Raw genomic sequence first — 26636 nt, forward strand, 5'->3', positions numbered from 1 at the left:
CCGCAGCGGGCTCCCTGCTCCGCAGGAAGCCTGCTTCTCCCTCTCCCACTCCCCCTGCTTGTGTTCCCTCTCTCGCTGGGTCTCTCTCCGTCAAATAAATAAATAAAATCTCTAAACAAAACAAAACAAAACACAGATTCCTAAGCTCCGCACCCAGCGATTTTGATTCAGAAGGACTAGGGTGGCCCCAGGAATGTAAAGATTTTACAAACACCCAGGCAAACCTTCTGATCTGGGGAGACTGAGAACCACCACCCCATATGACTTCATTTACGGTCCTTCACCCCAAACCTGCCCTGTTCCCATGCTCTTAGATACAGTTTTAAAGTCATGAATATAAGAGTGCTGGAATGAGTGGACCCACCTGCGAATAACTTGTGAATAACTGGAACCACCGCGAGGATATCAGAGGATTGGGGGCCACGATGCTCGGTTATTACTCCATTAAACTGTCGCCCCTCCCCAGGCCAGGGACCTGCTTAAATAAAGGCCAGGCCAGCAGGGTTCCCAGGAGACTCGTCTGGTCTTAATTTCAGTGTGTCTAAAGTTGGTCCTCGTTTCCCTATAGTTGCTCTCACTTTAGATGTCCTTGTTTCTGATGTTGGATCCTTCTTGGGTTCTTGCTCCAGAACCTTAGCATCTTCTATGACTCCACCTCCTTTGCCCACACGCAGGCCATCACCAGGTTCTGGGGGTTCTGCTTTGGGATGGTTTCCTTTACTACAGGGGCACCCTTTAGGCCCTTCCAGCCTCCCCCTCCCATGCACCGGTCCAAGCCCCTAAATTCATTTTCTGAACTCTTTCCCCACCTGCATAAATCTTTATTTAAATATAGACAAACAAACCACAAAGCACTTTCCCAGCTTCCTGCTACCTGCAGGATAAAATCTCAACCCCTCACCTGACCTCCAAAGTCTCCTCCATCTGACCTCACTTCTTCAGCCTTGTTTTTAGTGAACACTCGCCAGCAGTCTGGGGTCACTTCCCGCTCAGCCACAGAGAGGTCCAGTTCAGGAATTCTGCCCCCACCTGGAATGGCCTCTCGAGCTATCCCCTTTAGTTCAAGATCCCCCACCCCTGCCCTCAGAGAACCCCAACAGCACCCAGCCTGTGACATCACACAGCTCCCCAAGAAAAGTCCATCATCTTTGAACTATCACCTGTGGAAGAATGGAAGAATGAGCAGGTAGGATGCTAAAGATCAGGAAATGGCCACAACTCGACAACTTCTCCCTACAAAACAGTCATTTCCTCTGGTGCAACCCAATAGCTCTGTGATCTGAAGAAAGGTTGTAGGATGAGATTCACTGTGTTTTGAGGGTTGAAAAAGAAAGGACTGCTGCCATCCCTGGCGGTGGGTACCCAAGGAGAAAGAAGAAGGCTCATGAGATGGTAGGCAGTGGCCCTGAAACTGGACGTGGGTGCCCAGGGCAGCCGTGCTTGAGGATGGACATTGCTGAGCAGTAAGAGGGGCAACCCGGCTTTGTCCCAGCAGTGCGGGATCATCCTCCTTCAGGAGCCGGGGACTTGTGCACGGATGGGCATCAGAGAGGTGCCTCCCAGCCTCTGCCCGGGTTTGACCAATGCAGGGCTAAGTTCCAAGAGCGACACCATGTAGCAACGGGAAAGCAAGGCAGTTGATTGGTGGCACTCCTTTGGATGGAAAACTGAACCCCCTTGGGGATGTCTGAACCCCATCCTTGTGTAATTCAGAGGTAAGAAGACCCTCAAGGCGGAAACTTTCTGCCACTAACGCATAAATGACATAGGGCTCCAAGCCTCAGTGTCCCCAGCTGTACAGTGGAGAGAACCCTGTGCGGAAGGTCGTTAGGCCAGATTTACGCAGGCCTTTCTCCCCTCGTTCTGCCCTTGCTTCCAAGTCCAGCAGGAGCCACTGCAAAGCCTTTCTGTGCTTTCTATCTGGAGTTTTTCCAAGGAGAAAACACAGTACGAGGTCAATGGCTTCTTCAGTCTTTTGTAAAAACCTATAATACATCCTGTGAAGAGAAAATGCTAGTTGTCTGATGTGGCAAGGGGAGAGGCAAATGCATGTGAGGATCACAAGAGAGCAAGTCTTTCTAGTGACGAACGTCTGAGAGCCCCTCCCTGCTTCCTGACCGTGTCCTCGGGCTCACGGGGGACGGGCGCAGAGCACTGAAGGGAATGGCCCCAGGGCTCCCAGCCTCGCCAAAGAGTCCCCAGTGCCAAGAGTGTCCAGAAGGCAGAGGGGTCCGAGGGCCTGAGGGATGGTGTGGTCTGGGCCAGTGGGCCCCGTGGTGGTGAGGGGACAGGCGATGGCATCAATACACCCGGTGGAGAGAGGGGACTTCCAAGGGTGGCTGGGTAAGGGCTTGGAATCGGAAATGAAGTGATTTAAAGAAAATAAAAGTGCATTTCGTGTGCCTAGAGCCTTTGGCATGGTGTCTGGTCCCCATGTGCAAACTGAACATTACATGTGATGATTACCGTTGTCGTGGATGCTGAGGGTGGTGTGCGCCACCGGAACAGCCCCTCCCGGGAGCCAGCACCTGCCCTCGCTTCCTCTACACGGCCTGACTCCTGCAGCCCGCTCACCTCTCGACAGACTGTGAGTTAGTTAGTCCAGAGCACCACGGACGCTCACGCGTCTACAGAGGAGAATTCATGTTTCTAATTGTGGAACAGGAAGTTGCTTCTTTGGGCTTTTGCTCTTAGAAGGCACCTCTTTTATGCTCAATTCACTTGGCAATGAGAAGCGATTCTTCCTCAAAGGAAAAATAATAATTGGCTAAAGCTGAGCAACAAGAAGCAAAAGCCCTTCCAGCTGCTGTTATTCTTCAGTCTAGCTGTGACCCGGGCCCCAGATACTTCCCAAGCCTCTTGAGAGATCCCAGAACCTCCATGGGGGAGGGGAGTGCTGGACCTCGGCTCTCAGCCAGCAGGGATTTCCTTTGCAGAGAATTCCAGAAAAGATGAACCTATGAGTTTCATGATCACCCAGAGCCAATTTAGACAGGTCATCTGGTCTCCTTAGAGCCAACTCTTAAAACCTCTGTCCAGTGATCCCGATAAAAAGTTCATGAAAGGGGAACAGACACGGGGCAGAGGGGGGTGTCCTAGGAGGCAAAGGAGGCCTCCTTTTTGCAGAAAACCGGATCAAAGGTGTCGGTCAAGGCATATTCTGTGATTCCCTCAGCAGAAAAGAACACTCTGCCCCACCATTTCCCTAAAGAATCCTAATGTTCAGGCCAAGAGGTACAAAGTGCCTCTTCTGGAAACCGCGGAGCCGGAACCACCCAGAAAGTAATACCAGCCAGGCGTGGAAATTCCTGCCACCAGGGGCCGCTTGTACTTACCCGTGACCCTCCATAGTTTAAAGCCCAAACACAGAAATGTTGCTTAAGCTCTTCGGTAAAGTGATACCGCAAAGCATTCATGACCTAAAAATTTCATTGTCTATTGTCTATGATGGGGGGTGGGGGGGTGTCTACCTTTCATTTTTTCATTTTTGTTCCTTGGAGCTCCTGTTGATTTATTCTTTTAAGAACTGTAATTATAGCCTCCTGGAACCCCAAGCGGGTTCTTCCAACCGGATCAGGCACTGAACCCACAGACAGTTACTAACTGCCTCCAGTGTTCTTGTCCCGAGTCTGTTCTGGGGACTGAATGTTCACGTCTGCTGGCCCTCTGCTGGGGAACGCCCCCAAAACTATGGGTGCCAAACACCACATGGGAGAAGTCTATTGGACTTCTTCCCAATAGCCACAGCAGGGAAATCAGGACCTCCTGGGGGTCATAATGAGGAGCCACTGACCGATGGGCCACACCCGCACTGGCCATGTTCTACTGCACCCGTGTGGCCTTCTTAATTTCTGGAATTCATCCACCAGCCTCCCTGGGACTCAGGGTACCTGTCACGTTAGTAATAGTTTTTGAATCCTGTCTGATCATCCGGTACCATCATTGGCTACCACGCAGGAATACAGACCCCAACTCACCACGCAGGAGACACCCCTGATACGTCCTTTTGGTAGCCTTCATGTTTTTATTTTAAGTTCTGCTAATGAAGATAAACAACCTGGAGTACTGCTGGAATGGAAGGAAGCCCATAATTGCTAATTTCACTGGGCAGAAAACATTAATTCTCTGATCGTGCAGGTCGAGGTAATCACAAAGCAGTCTATAAGCCACTGCTTTGACCATAATACCACGGAGGACCACGTCATGGGTTTTAGGGTAAGTTTTCCAAAGCAAATGGAGCAAAGCAAATGCTGAGCAGGCAGTGAGCCGGCCACATGTCAGGCTGGGCCGGTCCTCTGACCCTGGCTCTCACCTGTGTAAGTCTCCACGCTCCGTACTTCCAGACTTCTCCTCCAGGTCCCTTTTGAGGTTCTGACCATTCCCAGATGGTGGCACAGACGCTGGACTCTGAGCTGACGAAGTTCTCTGAGCCAGAAGAAAGAGAAATTGGAGAAGAAATCAAATAGGAGTGTCTGAAGACACAGAAGCATTTCACTGGCCGCATCACCAAGCGTCAGGTTGCTCATTTGCTTTATCATCCGCCTGAGCAGCGCCTGTGTGCTGGCATGGGCTGCACTCCGAGGTACAAGGTGAGCCGAGCAAGCATGGCCCCTGCTCTGCTCTGATGGAGGAGACATGCGGTTACACACAAGATTCCAGCTGAGAGGGACGACTGTTTTAGTCAAAAGCCAAGACTGGGGACACCTACCATACTTTGGGGGGGTCATCTGCTCCCCGGAGAAAGAGAGGATATTTGCTCTAAGATCTTCAAGTGTCTAACTTGCTTGTGGCACCACCTAGATGAAAGACATCTTCCTCCTCCCACCCCCGGGCCTGCGGACCAGAATTCAGCCAGAAATCCTGGGGTGGGGGGGACACTGAACAAAGAAAATGATGAGCCCTTGGAAACTTGGGGCCACCGGTCCGAGGCCCTAACCACTCTGAAAGGCGGTCACTTTTCCTTCTCTCTCACAATAAGCTCATCTGCTGGGTAAGCAGTTTTTAAAACCAAGATACAAAAATATAAAGGGCAGTCAAAACTTCAAATCATGGGACACAAAGAGATGAGAGGTATTAAAAACTCGATTTAAATAATGCTCATTTAATGGGGGCGCCTGGGTGGCTCAGTCTGTTAAGCGTCTGCCTTCAGCTTAGGTCATGATCTCCGGGTCCTGGGATCGAGCCCCGCGTCGGGTTCCCTGCTCAGCTTCTCCCCCTACCTGCTGCTCCCCCTGCTTGTGCTCTCTCTCTCTCTCTCTCTGTCCAATAAATAAACTCTTTAATAAGTAAATAAATAAAGCTCATTAAGTGTAGTATAAACGTCAGAAAGGGGAAAAGGGCTTTTTTAAACCCCAAGGAGTGTTTCCCAAAGCAGTGGCTGTCTTTCAGCCCATATTCCCAGCAGTGCTCCTTCACAAGGCCCCACAGCCCTGCCCACTGGGGTGCACACAAGACTCCCCAAAGACCCAGAGGGGCGGGAATCTGGTGTGGGTTCTGTAGAATAAGAGTGCAAGCATTACCAGCAGGCTGTTTGTAGCCATTGTGGAAGAAAGCCACGTGCAACAAGACAGACTCGTGCTGGCAGGCAGAGAGAAGCCGAGATGAGGTACAGAGGGCAGAGGGGCAGTGGTCCCGGGGGGTGCGGAGGCCTTGGTTCCACTTGATCCTGGGGTCCAGCCTGTTCTGCCCTCTCCAACCAACGATTACATGAGATCTTGAGTCACCGTTTGCCTTCACTGGTACAAGTCGGATTTCTGTCACTTGCAACCCAAAAAAGTACATCCCATAAATGATCAGACCAGCTTCGAAGGAGACAAAGTGTTCTACGTCAGCTAGGTTTAAGAAGCACTGGTTATCTAGCCCTCTTTCAGAAATTCACAGTGCACATTATCCAGAAGGAGTCTGAGAGGATCTGTGGTCAAATGACATTGAACTCTACCTCCTTTTCCCAAAGTTTCTTGACCACAGGATCCCTTTGTTCACGTGCCACCTGTTACCATCTACTAGAGCTAGTGTTCCATGGAACACACTTTTGGGGACAGTTAGCACAAGGCCTCATTTCTCTTCACCTTGCTTAAACCTGGCAGATGATCCAAATCCACAGCGCAGGGCAGCCCCTGGCCTGGGGGGCACCTTCGTGAAAATTGGAAGGTGACGCTGCTCTGGGCAGGTGCGTGGCCTGTGAGCAGACAGCACCTTCATGTGAATTAGAAACAAGCTTCCCTTTCCTCCAGCTGTTACAGCTCAGACCTAGGCACATGGCTTGTTGGGTGCCTGGGAGAAACCGAGCTCCGTGAGCCCCAAGGTCCTGTCCGTGAGGGAGGTGGTGGAGGTGAGGAACCAGGAGACACGCAAGAAGAGCTTCTCCGGACTTCCTAGGCTCCCTGGGGCTGCCTGCTCCTTGTTGCTAGAAATCTCTCACCCCTCAGGGGATGCTGCTCCCCTACGTGACTCGAGAGACAGATCCAGCCGGCCTCGCCCAACAAAGCCAGCAAGTGAAAATACAAAAGGCCTCTCCTAAGCCCATCAATTTACCAGTTGTGGGTATGGGATCCTGATGCAGTCGAATAATTTAATATATATCTCATTTCACCCAGATCTTCCAGAAAGTATTTACTGATTTGTCGATTCATTCAATTATCTAAAATACATTCATCTAGGGGCGCCTGGGTGGCTCAGTCGGTTAAGCGTTTGCCCTCAACTCAGGTCATGATCCCGGAGACCTGGGACGGAGCCGATGCTCGGCTGGGAGCCTGCTTCTCCTTTTCCCTCTGCCCTTGCCCCTACCCCCTTGTGCTCCCCCCATGCTCATTCTCTCTCAAATAAATAAAAATTTTTTAAAAATAAATTAAAATAAGATAAAATAAAACACGCACCAGAACCAAAGCTAGAAGTGGGGGCTACAAAAATGAACGAGACTCCATCCCTTCCCTAGAGTTGCTCACAGTCTAGGGAGACAGCCCCCCCCATGCCATGACCACAGAGGTGTAAACACAGGGCCCCCCAAAGGGAGACCCAGTCCTCCCGGGAAGGGAGGATGCCACCCACCAACTCTATCAACCTCTAGGCTGGGGTTGTTGGAAATCAATTTTGGAGCTTCCGTGGGACATTCGGGTGCAAATCATCTGTGCAATCTGAACCTGGGGCGGGGGGTCTTCTCGAGACCTTGAATTTTCTGCTGGATGGGTGATGTCCTTGACCTTCACACGCAGCCTGAACGGCAAATTAGCTTTGGGTATGTTTCCCCCGACTAGGGCAGGTGTCTGACCGGCTGGCTACTTTGTACACCCAATTGTGTCCAAAGGTAAAAAATCAAAGATGCCTCAACTCTCAGGGCCCCACATCCTAGTGCTAACATGATACTACAATTAGAAAATCTCCATTCTCTTTTGCTGAGACAGATTGTGGGGGGAAATGACAATAAGAATAGCTCCTGTCTATTGAGCACTTACTAAGTACCAGGCACTGGGCTACTGGTCTCCGTGAACCATGTGATTGAAACTTCACAACGACTCTAAGAGGAAAGTGCTATTCATGTCCTTGCTTTACAGCTGAGGCTTGCAGAGGGTAAGTCTTTGGCCAAGATCACACAGCAGTGGAGTCTAGACGGACCCATTTCTCTCCGACCCCAGAGCCGGGAAAAGGCATTTTTGTTCCATCCCTTTAATGGGGTAGTGTTGAAGGAGGCAGAGAGAGCTGGGGCTGATCCCTCACCTAAAAGAAGGACTGCTGACCCCCTCCCTGCTGGTATGACTTCCGTGCTGGCTGAACAATTCCCCGAAATGGGAGCTCCACCCTGTCCCACAGACCTCAGTCTCCTGACCTGTGAACCGGGATGACAGTCATCCCTGTTGGGTAGTATGAAGGCAGTTCAAACTTTAAATCACTGTCAATTCAACCTCTGAAGTGCTCCTGACCCTTCTAGAACGTTCTTGATCTATATAACACTACTACCTTTGGATGCGTGAGTTAAAAATTTTTACTACGGTAGCTCAGGAGTAACAATACAGAGTGAGTGACATTTGCATATCAGGTCCTGAATTTTTTAAAAATTGTGACCCAATTCCTACTTGTCAGAATGTCATGCAGGCCTTGGCTCCAAATACCTTCTGCAGCCAGGCTTCCCTTTCAATCACATTATCAGCAGCGAATGATTCTGCAAATAATTTAACAGATAAATCTCCTGCTCTTTATTCCACGATCAAGGTTACTTTAAAGTAATTCTGGAAAGACACTGACATGTCTAACAGCCCAGACAGATGCAAACAACAGATGGTAGAAGGAGGCAGATCTCTGCTCTAACTAAAGGGGATAAGGGACCACGTGTTAACTTCCCTCGCTGAGGAAATATAACAACGGCTCAGATTCATCTTTAAAGCAGAGAAAAGGGTCTGCCTTTCTGCCTTTTCAGCAGCCCAACCCCTCCCCCTACTAGAAAGCTAATCTGCAAGAAGAATACCATCTCTCTCCAACAAAACAGATATGGATGGAGTTGCCATGAAAGCATCAGTACTGGGTTCTGAAAGCTTAGATTCATTGCCCAAAATAGCACCTGGCACGGAGAGGCACTTCATAAATATTTGTTGAATGTTTAAAAAAATTGAGTATTTTCATTTAGGGGCGCCTGGGTGGCTCCGTTGGTTAGGCATCTGCCTTTGGCTCAGGTCATGATTCCAGGGTCCTGGGATCAAGGTCCACTTCGGGCTCCTTGCTCAGCGGGAAGCCTGGCTGGCTCAGTCTGACTCTCGATCTTGGCTCAGGCCATGATCTCAGGGTTGTGAGATCGAGCCCTGTGTCAGGCTCCACGCTCAGCAGGGAGTCTGCTTCTCTCCAGGGCTCTTTCTCTCTCCCTCTGCCCCTCCCCCTGCTCATGCTCTCTCTCTCTCTAAAAATAAATAAATAAATCTTTTTTAAAAATTAAAAAAAAAAACAGGGGCGCCTGGATGGCTCAGTTGGTTAAGTGTCTGCCTTCAGCTCAGGTCATGATCCCAGGGTCCTGGGCTTGAGTCCCGCATCGGGCTCCTTGCTCAGCAGGGAGCCCCCTTCTCCCTCTCCCTCTGCCTGCCGCTCTGCCTACTTGTGTGCACTCCCTCTCTCTCTCTGCCAAATAAATAAATAAATCTTTTTTAAAAATTTTAAAAAATAGAATAAAAGCACCAGTACTATCAATAGGATGGCACATCGTACTTTTCAGAGTGCTTTGACATCTATCAGATTCCTACAAAATCCCTATGAGTGAAACAGGAAGGTAAAATAATGTTTCCCATTTCTCAGATGAGAAACAGAGTATTCAGTGGCTTGGCCAGGTCTTCTTTCTTAAAGTCCGACACTTTGCCCACAATAAGAGTACCATCCAACACCAAGGTAGTACTTTTTCTGCTGTAACAGTAACAGTAACAGCCAACTTATTACCATAAACACTTTCCATGTGCCAAGTGCTGTTCTTCTAAGAGCTTTACCTATTTAAACTCATTCAGTCCTTACAACAACCCTATCTCACAGATAAGAACACCCCGCACATGCACCAGATCACACAGCTTGAAAGTGACAGAGCCGGGACTTAGACCCAGCCTGTCCTCCTGAACTCTACCTTATGTGGGCTCACCGGATGTGGAAACAGTTGCCTATGATCCCTGCCATCTTCCTGCCACACTCCAAGTAACTAAAACAACGGGGCATTTATGAATAATGTGGTACAGGAGCCTAGATTCATTGCGCAAAATAGCACCTGGCATGGAGAGGCACTTCATAAATATTTGTTGAATGTTTTAAAAAAATTGAGTATTTCCATTTAGGGGCGCCTGGGTGGCTCAGTTGGTTAGGCATCTGCCTTTGGGTCAGGTCATGATCCCAGGGTCCTGGGATGGAGCCCCATTGTCGGGCTCCTCGCTCAGCAGGGAGTCTGCTTCTCCCTCTGCCCCTGCCCCATCCCCCCCGACTCATGTTCTCTCTCTCTCTCTCATGCTCTCTCTCTCTCAAATAAATAAGTAAACTCTTTTTTAAAAAATAAAAATAAAATAAATAAAAAAAGAGAGTATTTCCGCTGGGTCCGGTAGCCACTTTGGCAAACCGGGGGAAGCACACACAGGCCTCAGATCTCTTCTACCACATTTCCGCTCCTTGCAGTTTCTCCATCCTAGCAACAGCGCTAAGTCCTGCTGTTCGCAGGACTCTCGGGGGTCTGCTGTGTCAACAGCCATCGCTGCAAAACAGCATGTGTGTCTAAAATTTCCCTCACGCTTCCAAACAGGAGCCTGGGCAAAAAACTGGGCAATCCTCCACATGACAAACTGCCTTGTCAAGTTTCTTCTTCAAATCTTTCCGCTGCTGCCACTGCTTGAGTAAACAGCCTTTCTTTGGCTCTAGAATACTCCAGAGCCCAGGGGCTGTTTTAAAGGCATCTTTAAACAGGCACTTTCCAGCTCTAAAAAATACACTTTATCAAGAGCTAAAGTGTCTTACCATTTAAAAAAAAAAAAAAAAGTTCCCCTGACCTTACCTCTTCAATGTGCTCCCTTCGGCTTACTGGTCATGCCCATAAAGAGGCTGAGTTAACACGGTTAAATCATGACTAGAGTGTCTTGCCAACTCGCCCACTCTGAGCAAGCTTCTTGGGAGCAGTGTGACTGCAGGTGAATGCTGGGAAGTAGACCAAAGGTCATCCCCATGGCACTAGGAATCGTATTTCAGAAACAACCGACAGGCTGCCAAATATGGAGGAACACATGTTCCGTGCTGGGGCCGGCTTGGGCCGCCCATCTGCCCTGTCACGGGAAGGCAAATGCTCAGACCAGTTCTGCTGGATCATCCCAAACATCTCTTCCCCTCCGGGAAGGAAAGGAAAGATTGAAAATTGAAGCAGCTCACCCACACCGACAGCAGAGGACGCCCCAGCCTTGAGCCTCACCTAGCAGGCACTTTGTCAGGCCGAGAAAGGGGGGGCTCCGAGGGTGGAATTTTCAGCTACCCCAGATGGAATGTTTTCTGTCATGAACGTGGCAGAAAAATGAACAAGCTTTGGGGTCGGAGAGAGCTGGGTTTGAAGGCCCACTCTTCCCTCAAAATACGGAGAAAACAAGGGTCGTGTTTGCAGTGGGATTTGGATGCTTCTGCCTCATGTCCAGGAAGGGTTGAATCTAGGTTCTAGGTAGACACAGAAGATTTTAAAAGACATGGGATAAGATGTTAATTTTAGAGGAAGCTGCGAGAAGAGTAAGTGGGAGTTCTGTACTATCTTTGCAACATTTCTGTAAACCTGAAAAATTCCCAAATAAAAAGTTGAATTAGAGAGAAAAAAAAAAAAAAAGACGTGGTCCCTATCCTCCCAGCAAGTGAATGAGAGTTCCACATTCAGTGAATGATACCTATTTTCCCTCACCCAACAGCATCTGGGTCAGAATGGAAGAATTACCCTAAAAGAACCCAGGCCTGAGTTGACATGTTCTGACATCTTTTGTCTATGAAGAAAGGAAAACCTTTGAGACTTCAGAAACACTGCCTAATATTAATGTCTTCTGTGGATTTAATATTTTAGAAGGAATATAATTTAAGGAAGGCTGGACCATTCAGAAAACCCAAATCGTTGCACCTCTTGGAGCCTGTTTCTAGACAGAGGTCTATAAAATGGCGACCACAATCCCTGGCCCGCCTGCCTCAGGGACTGACAGGAGCACCTCATCAATATGGCAAAGAGTGGCACATATGAAGGAGAGTCTCTTTTTTTAAAGAGTTGGGTTTGTCAGGATAGCCTATCATGTCCTATAACATTCATTCAACTTCATTTGAAATGCAGGCATAAACCTTATGTTTTGCCCCTCTCAAATTCCTACATCTGCTCATTTTCCTGCCAGAGCAGCATGCGGTTGGACTCAAGAATAAGGGCGCAGGTGCAGTGGTTAAAAGCCAAGCTTTACTGCTTATTTAGCTGTAAACCTTCAGGGTCTATGTCCCCATTACCATATCTGGAAAATGGGGATCATAATTACAGGGTTTTCAAGGTTAAATAACATAACACATGAGGAGCACTTAACACAAGGCTAGACCATAGAAGACACTTATATATGTGAGTTATTATTATTACAAAGAAGAAACGGATTCAAAACTCATTAACTAAGAGCCCCAGGGGCTAAGTCCGCTTAGAGCTAAAGCAGTTAATCTGATTCTTCAGAAGATGCATCCGGCCCAAACCTGGAGCCATGCAGTTTGCAAACTTTAATAAAGGCCTCTGTGAGAGTTAGCAGCAAGCCTCCAGGCGAGGGGCTCCCTAGGAGAGACTGTGGTAGCAGAGATTCACAGTGGAGGGGCTCTCCATTGTCACGAACTGGGGTTCACACTGGTTAATTGTCTCTTCCTTCCATTTTTTTTTCTCATTACGTGCAGTTAAATCATCCCAGATGCCCACCCACTGCCAGTGGAATAGTAGAAGACGTTGTTTCTTCCAGGGCTCGTTTAATGCTCTCAGAACGTTGGGTTCTTTGGGTCCCTCATGAAAGAGAGAAATTGCCCCCCCCAACTTAAACTTGGGACCCCAAGCGTCTGTAGCTTGAAGCAATCCATGCCCACACTGAGGGGTTATTTATCTATTAATGAGACACAAGAATCGTCACCCAGCACCTGAACCATAGCTAACCTCAGCCTGCAGAGACATGCTCAGTCACGTTTCTGGGTGATCCAGACCCCAGGGTCAGCTCACGTAGCAGGGGATCTCCCGTGCTCCTGATCCTCCGTTTCTGGGATGCCGGGGAATTCCACAGCCTGGGCCACAGGGCTGAGGTCGCCTTCAGGAACAAACCTCAGGCCCCGGCTGCTTCTTAGACTTGGAGCCAGGAACCAGGGGGGCCTGCCCCTATGTGGCCGGGGCTGCAGGGAGTGCACAGAGACCTGCTCTCCACCCTCTGGATCCCGTTTCTTTTCTGCCTATCCTTCAGCTCTGAGCCCAGACAGCAGCTCCCTGGGGCTGACACCCAGGGGCAGGATAGTTGAAGATCATTTTTTTCTGGGACTCAAACTACAGAAACTCCCAGACGATGAATTTGCTTTAAAAGAGGTTTTTTTTTTTTTTTTTTTTTTTTTTTTAATGATCACAGATTTTTAAGTCAGGCCATTGCAATAACAGGATGGGATGTTTTTTCTCCCTCCTCACGCCGCCGGAGCTGTTAACGGGCATCATGACAGCCCTGAGGGGAATCCAGGAGGTGGTAATGCCCGTGGGTGGAAGGCCGTCCTTCCCCTCTGCTATCTGGAAGCCCAGAGGCCTTCTGTGGGGCTCCCCCAAACGGAACACTCAGTAAAGAACAGGAACAACTGTCATTGTCATGCTCACTGTCACAGCCTGGGACCAGGAGCTGGAGGGGCTCTTATTTCACCATGAGTCCTTCCACGTGGGTCATGATGCAGGAAACCCCAGGAAGTGCCACTGGATGAAGGCTACTCTTGTCAAAGTGCCACCTCTACCTCTGCCCCAAAGACGGACACACACGCTAGGACCCTGACCCTCCCAGCGACAGCGCAGACTCCCCTGGGCTCAGCGTGAGACGTTCTGCCGACCCTTGGCTGGCCTGTGCCCGCCACCCCTACACGAGTCACCCTCCACAGCCCCGGTTATAACTGTGGCTTTCTCGTCCTTCCCAACCAACACGTCTGCAGGAAGGAGAGCTGCCAGGAAGGGGAGGCCTGGGGTCTGGGCGTGGGTCACAGCTGTGCACGTTGGTAGGGGCTGCCCCGTACTCCCAGAGAGCAACCGCCTGCCCCGAGGCCTCCGTGAGTCAGTTCCTGCAGGGACGGAGCAGGAGTGACCACGAGGACCCAGGACCCAAGGTGCAATGACAGGTATGACCCAGCGGCTGGGCTGGAGCTGAGAGCCCTTAGCGCATGAGGAGGAAACTTCAGTAAATGGATGGGCTCAGCCCAGCCTGCGTGTGCGAACTTGCCCCACCAATGGCTTCTGTTCTCTAGGGAGCACAGAAACAAACAAAAAACAAAAAAACCCTCTAGGCCATATTCCTAAATTTCAGAGTTTGAATAGGGTTTGTGTGGATCAAAGAAGAAATAACTGACTCGTCAGCAGGATCCAGATACCGGACCATGGTGATGTTATTAAACTTGACTTCTTGAGTTAAGGTTAAAAGGTCAATAACTAAGTCAACGATCAGTTGTTGCCAAAAAATTTCAAAAGCAAAAATCATTAAGATAATTTGCCAGCCCCCTGCCAAGAGATTATGAAGAGAGGTCCTATGGGGCCTCACATCCCTGCCTCTCTCTGTGACTACATGAAGGTCCATTCTCCTCAGGCACCTGCCATCCCCCGACTCCCGAGCAGCTCAGTACAGCCCTGCCCCATCTGACCCCCACTCTCTGCCGCACGTGCACCCCAGTCAGCCATCAGAAGAGAGCTGCCTCCCCTCCCCCGTCCTCACAACTTCCAGGCGTATCTGCTTCCCTCTTCCCTCCACCATCCACAATGATGGGGGGATTGCTCCTGTAAGCCCAAGTCAGCTCCAATCCCATCAACTCTCAACAGTCAAGGTCAGCCTTCCCCGGGTCCACTGGTCGATCACCCATCCTCCATCAACCTCTGCCTCTCTCCCTCATTCCCACCAGCAGGCAGCCATCTAAGATCTTCAATCTTTAAACCCTCAGGCAACTCCCTCTACTAGCTACCGTCCCAATATTCGGCTCCCTTTCCTAGAAAAGCTTATTGCGTTATCTCTACCCCTCTCTCTACTTCCTTATCTCCAATTCCCTCTTCAGGCATCCAAACTGCATCCCTGTCATTCCACTGGAAATGCTTATCAAGGGTTCAAGGGGCAGTATGAGTTTCCCTCACACCGAAGGCCTTCATATTGCCAAGTCAATGGGCAGGTGTCTGCTCTTTGATTTCTCGGGAGCATCTAATGCCTCTACCTTCTCTTGACACTCCCCTCCATGGATCTCCCAGGTCCCTCATTTTCCTATGTCTTCTGCTACAACTCCTTCACAAACTGCCCCCTACCCCTGAGGCTCACACCTAAATATTAAAGGACATCTCAGGGATTAGTCCCGAGTCCCTTTTCCCACCCTCACTCACTCCCCAGGTGTTCTCATCCGGCTTTAAACACCTAGGCTGGTGACTCCAACAGGCGTCTCAAGCTCCACCTCTTGTGCATCCAAATGCCTCTTTCACTGGAGTGCCCGAAAGGCATTCAGATGTTACGGCCAAACCAGAGCATTTGATTCTCTACCTTCCCCCTAAACCTGCCCCTCCTCCAAACCTCCTGATCTCAGGGAAGTGATGTCTCAATCTGCTCAGCAGCTCAGGCCCAACACCTAGGGCTCATCCTTGATTCCGCTCTTTTCCCCACCCCCAAATTCCATCATCATCAAGCCCACCCTCCCTGCCTTCAAAGTACACCCCCAATCCAGGGACCCCCTTCCCTGCCACCTCATTCCAAGCCATCACCATCCGCGTCTCTGACTTCTAAACGGCCTCCTCACTGCTGTCCCTCCTCCACTTCTGCCCTCTGCCCCTTAAAGACCATTCTCTACATGGCAACCGCAAAGCTCTTTTTAAAATCTCAAACCGGGGCACCTGGGTGGCCCAGTCGGTTGAGCATCCGACTCTTGGTTTCGGCTCGGGTCATAACCTCGGGTTTGTGAGATCGAGCTCCATGTTGGGCTCCGGAGCCTGCTTGGGATTCTCTCTCTCTAGCGCCCCCCTCACCCCACCCCATCCCCCAACCCACTGGTTCCGCACACACTCCTCTCTAAAAAAAAAAATAACAATAATAATAAATAAAATAAAATCTCAAATCAGCTCATGTCACATCTCTGCTGAAAACTCACTGGTGGTTTTGCATCCCAGTTAGAAAGCTGATAATGACCTATGAGATTCACCCCCACCCACCTCCCTGATCTTGCATCTCGACATAATCTCTCACCCACTCTCCTCCAGCCACACTGGCCTTCTTTGCTGATCTCAAAATACAACAAGCTCATCCCTCCCAGACATGTCACACCTGCTCTTCCCTTTTCCAGAATGCTCCTTTTCCAGAACTTTATATGGCTGCCTCCTTCTGGGCACATGAGATCTGCAGAGAGGGCTCCACTGACCACTGATCAGAAATAGCCTCTAAATTCTTAATCTCAGGAAACAAACTGAGGGTTGCTGGAGGGGTGGGGGGTGGGAGGGATGGGGTGGCTGGGTGATAGACATTGGGGAGGGTATGTGCTATGGTGAGCGCTGTGAATTGTGCAGGACTGTTGAATCACAGATCTGTACCTCTGAAACAAATAATGCAATATATGTTAAGAAAAAAAAAGAAGAAGAAGATAGCCGGAGGGGAAGAATGAAGGGGGGGAATCGGAGGGGGAGACGAACCATGAGAGATGATGGACTCTGAAAAACAAACTGAGGTTTCTAGAGGGGAGGGGGTAGGGGGATGGGTTAGCCTGGTGATGGGTATTAAAGAGGGCACCTTCTGCGTGGAGCACTGGGTGTTATGCACAGACAATGAATCATGGAACACTACCTCAAAAACTAATGATGTAATGTATGGTGATTAACATAACAATAAAAAATTTAAAGAAAAAAAAGAAATAGCCTCTAACCACAATGAAACACCACTTCACACCCACTAGGATGGCTATCATAAAAGCAAAAAACAAACCAAACCAAAACAAAACAAAAAAACCCCAAGAGTTCGCAAGGATGTGGAGAAATTAGAACCCTTGTGCATTGTTGATGGGAATGTAAAATGGTGCAGCCGTTGTGGAAAATCTGGTGGTTTTCAGGGAAGTAAACATAGAATTCACATATGATCCAGCAAATTCTACTTTTGGATATCTACCACAAAGAACTGAAAGCATGGAGTCACACATATTTGCACAGCTGTGTTCATAGCAACATTATTCACACCACCTGAAAGGTGGCAGCAACCACATGTCCATCAGCGGATGAATGAGTGAAGAGAATGTGGGATAAAGATAATGGAGTACTATTCAGCCCTAAAGAGGAAGGAAATTCTCACACAGGCTGCAACGAGGATGAACCTTGAAGGCATTGTGCTAAGTGAAACAGATCAGTGACAAAAGTGACTCCACTTAGGCGAGGTGCCAAGTGGAGTCAGATTTATAGAGACGGAAAGTAGCATGGTGGCTGCCGAGGGCTGGGAGTGGCGAGGGGGATGTGGAGATATCGGTTAATAGGTACCCAATTTCAGTTTGAAAACATGAAAACTTTCTGGAGATGGGTGGTGGGGATGGTTGCACAACGTGAATGTGCTTCACACCACTGAATCATCCACTGTACACTGAAAAATGGTTGCAGTGATAAATTTCATATAATGTATATTTTACCACAATAGAAAAATTTCTACAGAATCCTTTGTTTCAGGAACTCGGTGTCGATATTGACATCTGGCTAACTCACTGTGTTCCGTAACAAGACTGGGGTGGCGGTGATGTGGGAAACAGAGGCAGAAGAGAAATTATTAAATTTCCTTACTACCTACAGCCCATTGACAAGTCCTTCAAACAGGCAGAGTGACATTCCTCTAGGGATTCAACAGCCTGGATGTTGACACTTTGCTAAGGGCAAAGGGTAATCCTAGCCCAACCCCCTCCCCCAACCCAAGATCCTGTAAGCCTAGTTTAACATATAAAAATTCTTTTGGAAACTTCCTTTATCTCTAAACCCCCCAAGATACGTGTCGGCAATCATCCCCCAAGCATATGACCCTCTGATATACATCTGAAGGGTCTCATGACTAAGGTTTTATTAGATGGTAATAAATGACCTTTTCCCACCAATAGCTAGCCCCCTCAAGGTCCTGGAAACCTTGCTTCCAAAATTCCTTAGGGACTTACGCTCTCCCTAACCCCCTCCCAACTTGAAAGTATGTAATGGGCCACTGCTCATGACCCCAGCGCAGCTTTCTGCCCACGGGTCCTGTGTCTGGGCTTTAATGAAACCACCTTTTTGCACCAAAGACATCTCGAGAATTTTCTCGGCCGTCGGCTTTGAACCCTAATGTCTTTCCTCCATGGGCGGGCGCCGGCACCCGTCAGGAGACCACCCGGGGGGACATGCCCATGCGGCTGGCAGCACGCGCCACCTTCCTACCGAAACCGCCCAGATCCTGCAAACCCCTCAGCCTGTTTCTCCGGCCCGGTCTGCAGTGCTGAAGGCATTAGCCTGCAGCAGCCTCTTTGCCAGGCAAGGTAATAAAAATCACTGTTCCTCTTTATCCCCAGTCTCTGGCTTCGTGTTCTATTTCCGCTCCCGAGGACAGAGGTCAGTTTTTGACAACATCCCTGGTGGGATATACAGCGAAACAAGCACACCAATCAGACCTTACCTGGCAGCCACCCTTGGGGGTGGAGCAGCTCCTTTCTTTCCTTTTTCAAGATTTTATTTATTTATTTGATAGACAAAGCAAGAGAAGTAAAAAGCAGGGGGAGCGGGAGAGAGAGAAGCAGGCTTCCCGCGGAACGGAGAGCCCGATGCGGGGCTCGATCCCAGGACCCTGGGACCATGACCTGAGCCGAAGGCAGATGCTTAACAACTGAGCCACCCAGGCGCCCCTTTCTTTTCTTTTTTTTAAGATTTTAATTATTTATTTAAGAGAGAGAGCGCTTGAGTGAGCAGTGGAGGGGGGAGGGAGAGAGAGAGAATCTCAAGCAGACTCTGCAGAGCTCGATCTCACGACCCCAAGACCACGACCTGACCCAAAACCGAGAGTCGGACACTTCACCGACTGAGCCACCCAGGCTCTTTTCCTAAAGCCAGGAACACGCCACGCCGGGCCTCACGCCCCTCCCTCGTGTGTCGGGATTTCAGGGCAGGTGGCCTTTTGCGGTCTCCCCTTGACCACACTCACAAGCACACACCGACCTGGCCTGACATTCTCTCCAGGTAAAAATCTCCTTGAAACCGACGCAAAGCTCCTAATTGGCCCTCCTCCCCAGGGGACGGCCAACACTCAGCCGGAGCGAAAACTCCGGGGCTCAGGCAGCTAGCTAGCTGCCTGACGACAAGGGACAGCGGATGCAGAACGCAATCTTTTCTCAGGACACACCAGTTTTGCCCACGGGCAGCGAAGACGGGGCCGCGGGGCCACCGCGCCGTCCAAAGCCTCGAGGACAAGGGAAAGCAAAGCGGAGGCGAGCGGGCGGTTAGCACGGGCTCCCAGCGTCTGCGTTACGTCGAGAACGTGAGCTTTACTGAGCGTCTGGAAGCAGGGCTGCAGTGCCGGCTCTTGGGCAGGCACCCCAAGATGTTGTCTTAAGAAAATCTAAACATAGATTGCAGATTCTGCTGTGTTTTACAGCTCCTCTGAGGTAGATGAAAGGAGGCAATGGGAGAAGGCGGAGCAAACCCAAAAATTTGAAGGAACATGCCACGCGCCAAGTGTGCAAAGGCCTAGATGTTAGGAAGGGGGCTGAGCAGCAGAGCACATCTCCCGGTACCTGCGCAGGCTCGGGGTTTGGAGGCCACAGGATGACGTTACGCGAGCCAGAGTTCTCTTGCTGAAAGCAAAGGAGTCTCACCGTCAGGAGGGGCCGCGGTGAACAGGAACACCCCCCACCCCCCCCACCCCCCCACCCCCCGCCGCAGTACCAGAGGGACAGTCTTGGCTGGTTTCTCTTCCTGCTGGGGGTACTCCCACCCTGCCCATGGCTACCAGGAGACATTAGTCACCAGAGGGAAAGGCACCTGCAGCCCAAGGGTGTAGGAAGAAGGCAAGGGTTGGCCCTGGGCAGGCCTGTCATCGTGCTTTGCCCTGATGCGGGGGCTGGCCCTCCATGCCTGGTCTTTCATCTGTGGGCAGGAGGACCCTTCAGACTCCTGCCTTTCCTTCTAAGAGGTCACGTGTAAGCAGAATGCTAGGACCTCCAAGTGCGTCTTCACAGAGCCCCCGGGAGAGGCCTGGAGGCACGGATGGGGGCGGGGGGGGGGGGGCGGATAGGGAGTGTGGAGGCTGAAAAACTAGTTTGGGGCAGCCTGCACTGATCCAGGTGTGAGGGAACAGGGTGTGCGGTGGGGGTGGAGAGGGGAAAAAAACTGTTAGAAAAAAACTACATCTTGAACATGTGCTCCGTATACTTTTCATCCTTTTGAGAAAGTGCTCTAAGTGATATTGATGGGGCCGTCACCCCCTGGGCCCACCTTTCCCCTGCATGACTCGGGCTGGCGCATCAGAGTGTCCACATCCGGTGGCGCAGTGACGGATCCCAGCCAGGGCACGCGACACCATCAGGGCCAGTCCTCAGAGGATGCTGACTGGGAGGCTGGACCGCTAACGGGAGGAAGTCTGGACACCTGGAGCAGCCAGTGGTGTCTTTGGTTTTGGTTTCTCTTCTGTTTCTGTCAGGCGGAGGGCACCTCCCTAAGCACTCAGGCATCACGGAGGAAAGCAGAGCAAGATCCAGAGAAGACAGATCTCCAGCGTCCTCTTTTGAACCTCTGGACTGCTGAGGCTAGACCCTCTCTCTGGACTTCCTAATTCTATAAGCCAAATCAGCCTTCTCTGCTTAGAGTCACTGGAAACAGGTTTCTGGCTCTTGCAACCAAAAGAAAAGTCCTAATTACATAGAAATTTGAAAGGCTAAGTGGCCAGGCCATTCATTTGTTAATTATAAATCATAGAATGACTTAATAAATGGGGAGAATGGAGGTGAGTGGAGTCAGAGGTGACCCCCAGATTTCTGTCTCGGATGGTAGGGTAGATCATGGTACTTGGGAGTGGAGACACAGGAGGAGAAAAGGATGGGGGAGGGGGAGCTTAGCTTGGGTTTGAGGAAAGTGGGGTGACAGTGGATCATTCAGGAGACAGTGGAAAGATGAGTCTGGAACACCAATCCCATGGCGGAGCCCCGATCCTACAGCCAAATGTGCTTCATTCCCACTTGTTTCTCTGTGGAAGGCAAACCTCGTGCTGATCCTGGAATCCTAAAGGCAATGCCATCATGCCCCACTGGATCATGTGTGACTGAGGTTGGAGCTGTGAAAATTTGCAACGGCAGGAAGACATCTCCTGTCTGCTCCAGGAGGGAACTGGGGTTGGGGCCTGGCAGGAGGTGAGAAGTAAAGATCTGAAACATTGAACTACATTCATTGCTTGCAAGGACACAGTGAGATTTGGACCCCCTCGTACCCTGATGAGAAAAGTATAAACAGGAATCACCTTCTGGAAAGTATTTTGTACGTAGATATAGATAGATCTCGATCTAGTTCTATAGCAAGAATTTTGAAAACACCCTTTATTTGACCTAGCAATTCCATCTCTATGAGTCTATTCTAAGTAAACCAGCCTGTAATTCTGGACAGTGTCATTTAATAAATGATGAAGAAAACATGTAAGCCACTTTAATTTGCCTGTATTCAGGTAGAAATTCATCTCAGATTCAAAAGTTCAGCCACTGCCCCAAGGAGGTCTCTTCAAGCAGGTAAGACCAATGTTCCTCTATTCTAGGTTTTCTCAACCTTGGCACCTTTGACATTTTGAGAAGAATAATTCTCTGTTGTGGGGCTGTCCCTGTACCTTGAGAACATTTAGCAGCATCCCTGACCCCTACTAGATACCAATAGCACCTCCACTCTGGAGCTGTGAGAGTAAACCTGCCTGCAGAATTGATAAATGTCCCGGGGGTGGGGACAAATACACCCCCAGTGAGAACCATCGCTCTGTCATGTTTGTAGCCAGCAGCGGAGCTTACCGATGGCTTGGGGCCCAAACAGCTCTGCAAGTCTTTAGAGAAGGTATTAAATCTGGGCCACTTGGTTTGTTAATCAGCAGGAGTAAAGGCCACAATATGAGTCTAGTGCCTATACTGTGTCTGCATATGGAAGGTGCTGAACCAATGGCCATGGCTTTCTTCACTCCAAAACACAAGATAGAACATTCCTGTAAGTTAGAGGTCACAAAGAGGTAGGATGAGCCAACCCCAGCCAGCAGGAGCATCTTTTTGGCTCACAGAGTGTTTAAAAATAATTTAAATTAGTTGCCAACATTTTGAAAATTGTAAAATTTCTTTACTCAGCCTCTTCCAAGAAAATAGGAGAAAGCACTCCCCAACTCGTTTTATGAGATTAGTTTTAGCATGATACCAAAGCCAGAGAAAGAAAGGAAAACTACCAAGCAATGTAAACTGTGAATTTAGACACAAAAATCCTCAACAAAATGTTAGCAAATCAAGCCTAACAGTCTCTATAAATAATTATACACCATAACCAAGTAGGATTAATTCCAGGTATGCAAGACTGGTTCAATATTCGGAAATCAATCAGTGCCATCTAACCTACCAATAGCCCAAAGAAGAAAGAAAGATCATATGGCCACATCAATTGTCACAGAAAAATTAAAAAAGCATTTGAAAAAATCCAATACCCATTCATGATAAAAATCCTTAGCAAACTAGGAATAGAGGGGGATCTTCCTTAACTTAATAAAGAGAATTTATAGGGGTGCCTAGCTGGCTTAGTCAGTAGAGCATGTGACTCCTGACCTCAGGGTCATGAGTTTAAGCCCCATATTAGGCCTAGAGCTAAATACATACATACATACATACATACATACATACATAAATAAAAAGTTTAAAGAGAGAGAGAGAACTTATAAAATCCTGCAGCTAATATCTTACTCAACAGTGAAAGATGGAATGCTTTTCCCCCCACAGCTGGGAACTAGGTGAGGATGTCCACTCTGACCATTTCTAATTAATGTAGTATTGGAATTCCTAGCCACAGTAATAAGGCAGGAAAAAGAATTGAAAAGAAGAAATGCAACTCTCCCTATTTGCAAACACCATGATTGTCTACATAGAAAATCCCAAAGAATCTACAAAAAGCCCTTGGGAACTAATAAGTGAGTTCAGCAAGGTCACGGGATATAAGATCAATACAAAAAAAATCAATACACTAACAGTGAACATGTGGAAACCAAAGTTAAAAACACAACACTATTTATAATTACTGCAAATAAAATGAAATACTTAGGCATACACTTAAAACATATGCAGGATCTATATGCTGAAATTTATGAAATGATGATGAAAGAAATCAAAAAGAAGCACTGTGTGTTCATGGAATGGAAGACTCATCATAGTAGATATGTCAGTTTTCCCAGTGTATCTATAGTTTAATGTAATCCCTATCAAAATCCCAGCAAGGTATTTTTTAGACCTAGACAAGCTTATTCTAAAATTTTATGGAAAGCTTTAAGCCCTAGAATAGCTAGAACAATTTTGAAAAGTGGTCAGGAGGGAGAGGACTTATTATATAGCAGCAGTAATTAAGACTGTGTGGTATCAGCAGAGGAGGAGACACATAGATCAATGGAATACAAAAGAGAACCCAGAAACAGACCCACACAAATATGACCAACTGATTTTTGACAAAGGTGCAAACGCAGTTTAGTAGAGAAAAAATAGTGTTTTCAACACACGGTAGTGGAGAGGTGGCCATTTGTGGGCAAAAGAAAACAGAACAAAAACATAGAAAATGAACTTCAACCTAAATCTCACACCTTACACAAACATGAATGCGAAATGGACCATGGACTTAATGCAAAATGTCAAACTAAAAAATTTTTGGAGAAAATAACATAGGAGACAATCTTCAGGATGTAGGGGTAGAAAAAGAATTCTTAGACTTGACACCAAAAGCACTAGACTTGACAGAAAAGGAAAAGGAAAAGGAAAAACTGATCAGTTGTACCTCATAAAAACTTTGTTCTGCAAAAGATCCTGTTCAGGTGATGAGAAGACAAGCTACGAGTGGGGGAGAAAATATTTGCAAACCACAATCTGATAAAGGATTAGTATCTAGACCATATAAAGGCTCTTAACACTCAACAGTTTATAAAAAACAATTAGAAAATGCATAAGAGACATGAACACATATTTCACCAAAGAGAACACACAGACAGCAACAAGGTCATGAAAGATGATCAGCAACACCAGTTATCGTGGAAATGCAAATTAAAACCATAGCGACACATCACAACACACACATCAGCATGGTGTCACCAAATAGTGACACCAAACGATGACAAGGATGTGGCAAAACTGGATCACTCGTCCATTGCGTATTGCTGGTGGGAATGTAAAATGGTACAGAGATTCCATCTCACCGTTTGGTGGTTCCTTATAAAACTGAACATGCAACTAGCACACGACCCAGCAGTTGTGCTCTTGGGGCATCTGCACCAGAGAAACGAAAACGTGTTCACACGCACACAAAAACCTGTACACAAATGTTCACAACAGCTTTATCTGTCATCGTCCCAAGCTGGAAACAACCAGATGCTTCTAGACCATGGAGCACAACTCAGCAAGTAAAAGGAGTTAACTACTGATACACGGAACTACCTGGATGAATCTCGAGGCAATTAAGCCGAGTGAGAAAAGCCAATTCCAAAAGGTCCTATACCGTGTGATTCTACTTATATAACGTTCTCAGAAAGCCAAAATTACAGACATAGAGGACAAACGAGGTGCCAGGGATCAGGGGTGGGGAACAGGAGGTGGTGAAAGGAAAACCGAAAGGAATCCTTCAGGTGATGGAAATGTTCAGTGTCTTGACTGTCTCAATGTGGGTATGGGTGTGCGCTGTAGCTTCAAAGGATGCTACCCCGGGGGAAACTAGGTAAAGTGTTCAGGGACCTCTCTGTATTAGGTCTTGCCACAGCATGCCAATCTACCATTGCCTCAAAATAAAAAATTTAATTAGAAATCCTTTTATGCTTTCATAGAAAAATACGGGCTTTTGACTTCTCTTGAAGAGATGGGAAGGTCTTGTAACCCCGGGCCTGCACTCCCACATGGCAGCCGTCAGCCAGAGTTGGTGGTGGTGCCTCCTTCAGACAATACGACAGTCTCCCTCCTGTTTGCCTCCTGTTTGCCACAGTCCCTTCTCCTCCCTATTGTCTCATATACTGCCATTGACCACAGTTACTGTTTCTGACCTGCTCCTAAAGACTGGAGTTTGCCATGTTTTGTCTTAATGATTCCCGTGTTCCTCCTTGAGAAAAGAAGATTGTAGGGAAGAAGGCAGAGGGAAAGCCAATTGCTTTACGCTGCCTTTCAGATCCGATTATCTCATTCAGAAAACTCAATACCATTAAACCAGAATTTCCATGTGAGATAAATAGGAAAGCGTCCTCCTGATTTTGTTCACCAGGGCACTGAATTAAGTCTCTCAAACTGAAAATGGAGAGCTATAAAATTTGAATATATTTTAACAATCCCAGGAGTATGCATGATTAGGCAGTTCAAGCTCATTCCTCAGTTGTGAAAACCTTCCCTAACATGGAAATGCTAGTTCACGTTTAATCTGCTCAACATGGATAGATTTGAAGATCACTCCTTAAGGGCCATAACTTTATTTTGGGGAGGAGTGTGGATAAGGTTTTATTTCAACCTCCTCTGATGCATCCACATAAGTAAGCGGATGGATAGTCACAATCCCGGAAAAATGTGCCAAACTCTTATTATTTTAAAAGGACAAAATAGTTAAACTAGTTTTTTTTTTTAATATGGCTTATAAAATCAGGGCTAGCCTTAATACAAGAATTCTGAAAGTGCAAAGGGTAAACACTTCTGTGTGTCCATATGTCTTTATGCATAATCTGTGTTTTCGCTTGTTCCTTCCTGGGTGGAGAGGAGATGCTGAAAAAAAAAATCCAGTCAAGGTCAGTCAAGGGACCCGTGCAGGTTGAGGGGTGAGCTCCCTGACACCCACCTGGCCTTCCGAGGTGCTGTTCTCATTGCCCATGGTGATTCAGGGTGCCGGTGTCCCTCAGGATTTTACCAGAAGCAACTAGAAGAAATAAAAAGGTATACACATCTGTAAAACTGAGGAAGATCTGAGGCTTTTTCTTTCCGCACATCTCCCCAAACTCAAAAGCCAGATGATGGGAAATGTGGATCTCTGCAGAAAATCGCTTTTGAAGGGTTTTCTTTTGCGATATGCCACCCAGACTTCTTTCCCAGGACAGGCTGCTGTGTTTGTTCCCCAGCCCAGGGTTGGCAGCCACTTCTGAAAAACGAGGGTTTTTTGTTTGTTTGTTTTAAAGATTTTATTTATTTATTTAACAGAGAGAGAGACAGCGAGAGAAGGAACACAAGCAGGGGGAGTGGGAGAGGGAGAAGCAGGCTTCCCGCGGGGGAGCCCGATGCGGGGCTCAGATCCCAGGACCCCGGGATCAAGACCTGAGCAGAAGGCACCCCTGGCTCACGACTGAGCCACCCAGGCGCACCTGAGAAACGAGTTTGTTCCTGAGTCTGTGTGAACGCCGATGTACTCGCACAGGTGTATCCACAAATGGAGCGACAGAAGGGGCGCAGGTGCCAAAGAGAGTTCCAGGGGTGGCGCTCTCAGGGTGTTTTCTGCTCCTGACTGTGCTCCCTCCAGAAATGCAGAGTGTGGCACTTCCCCCCATCAAGTGACCACAGAGCCCGGTGCCGCACATCAGGAGGTTTGAAATCCACTTCCCTTCAGTAACATACGGTTTTTATATTTTTTACTTGAAGCGCTTGTTTCATCAAATCAGTTTCGCTTCTGCACATATTTTTACGAGGGCAGAATGGTTTTCTTGGTGAGGAAAATGGGTTGCCGGGGCCAGACAAGGAATAAATCATCAGGTAAAGGGGCGGGCTGC

General features: G+C 48.4%; 1 protein-coding gene across 1 annotated transcript in view; it reads right to left on the reverse strand.

The window, feature by feature from the left end:
• The window catches only part of TACC2 (transforming acidic coiled-coil containing protein 2), a 191952-nt gene extending 166202 nt beyond the window's left edge, over positions 1-25750 (reverse strand). The window contains exons 1-3 of the mRNA XM_088019900.1: positions 25718-25750; positions 19444-19503; positions 4313-4425 (exon numbers count right to left, since the gene is read on the reverse strand). Coding sequence (XP_087876026.1) covers positions 4313-4425; positions 19444-19503; positions 25718-25750 — 206 coding nt within the window. The remainder of the gene's footprint in view (positions 1-4312; positions 4426-19443; positions 19504-25717) is intronic.
• Between the last annotated feature and the right edge of the window lie 886 nt (positions 25751-26636).

The sequence above is a fragment of the Eumetopias jubatus genome, unplaced genomic scaffold (genome assembly GCF_037043125.1).
Source record: "Eumetopias jubatus isolate StellerSeaLion01/CBP00866 unplaced genomic scaffold, mEumJub1_p1.0 scaffold_17, whole genome shotgun sequence".
In the NCBI taxonomy this organism is placed as follows: Eukaryota; Metazoa; Chordata; class Mammalia; order Carnivora; family Otariidae; genus Eumetopias; species Eumetopias jubatus.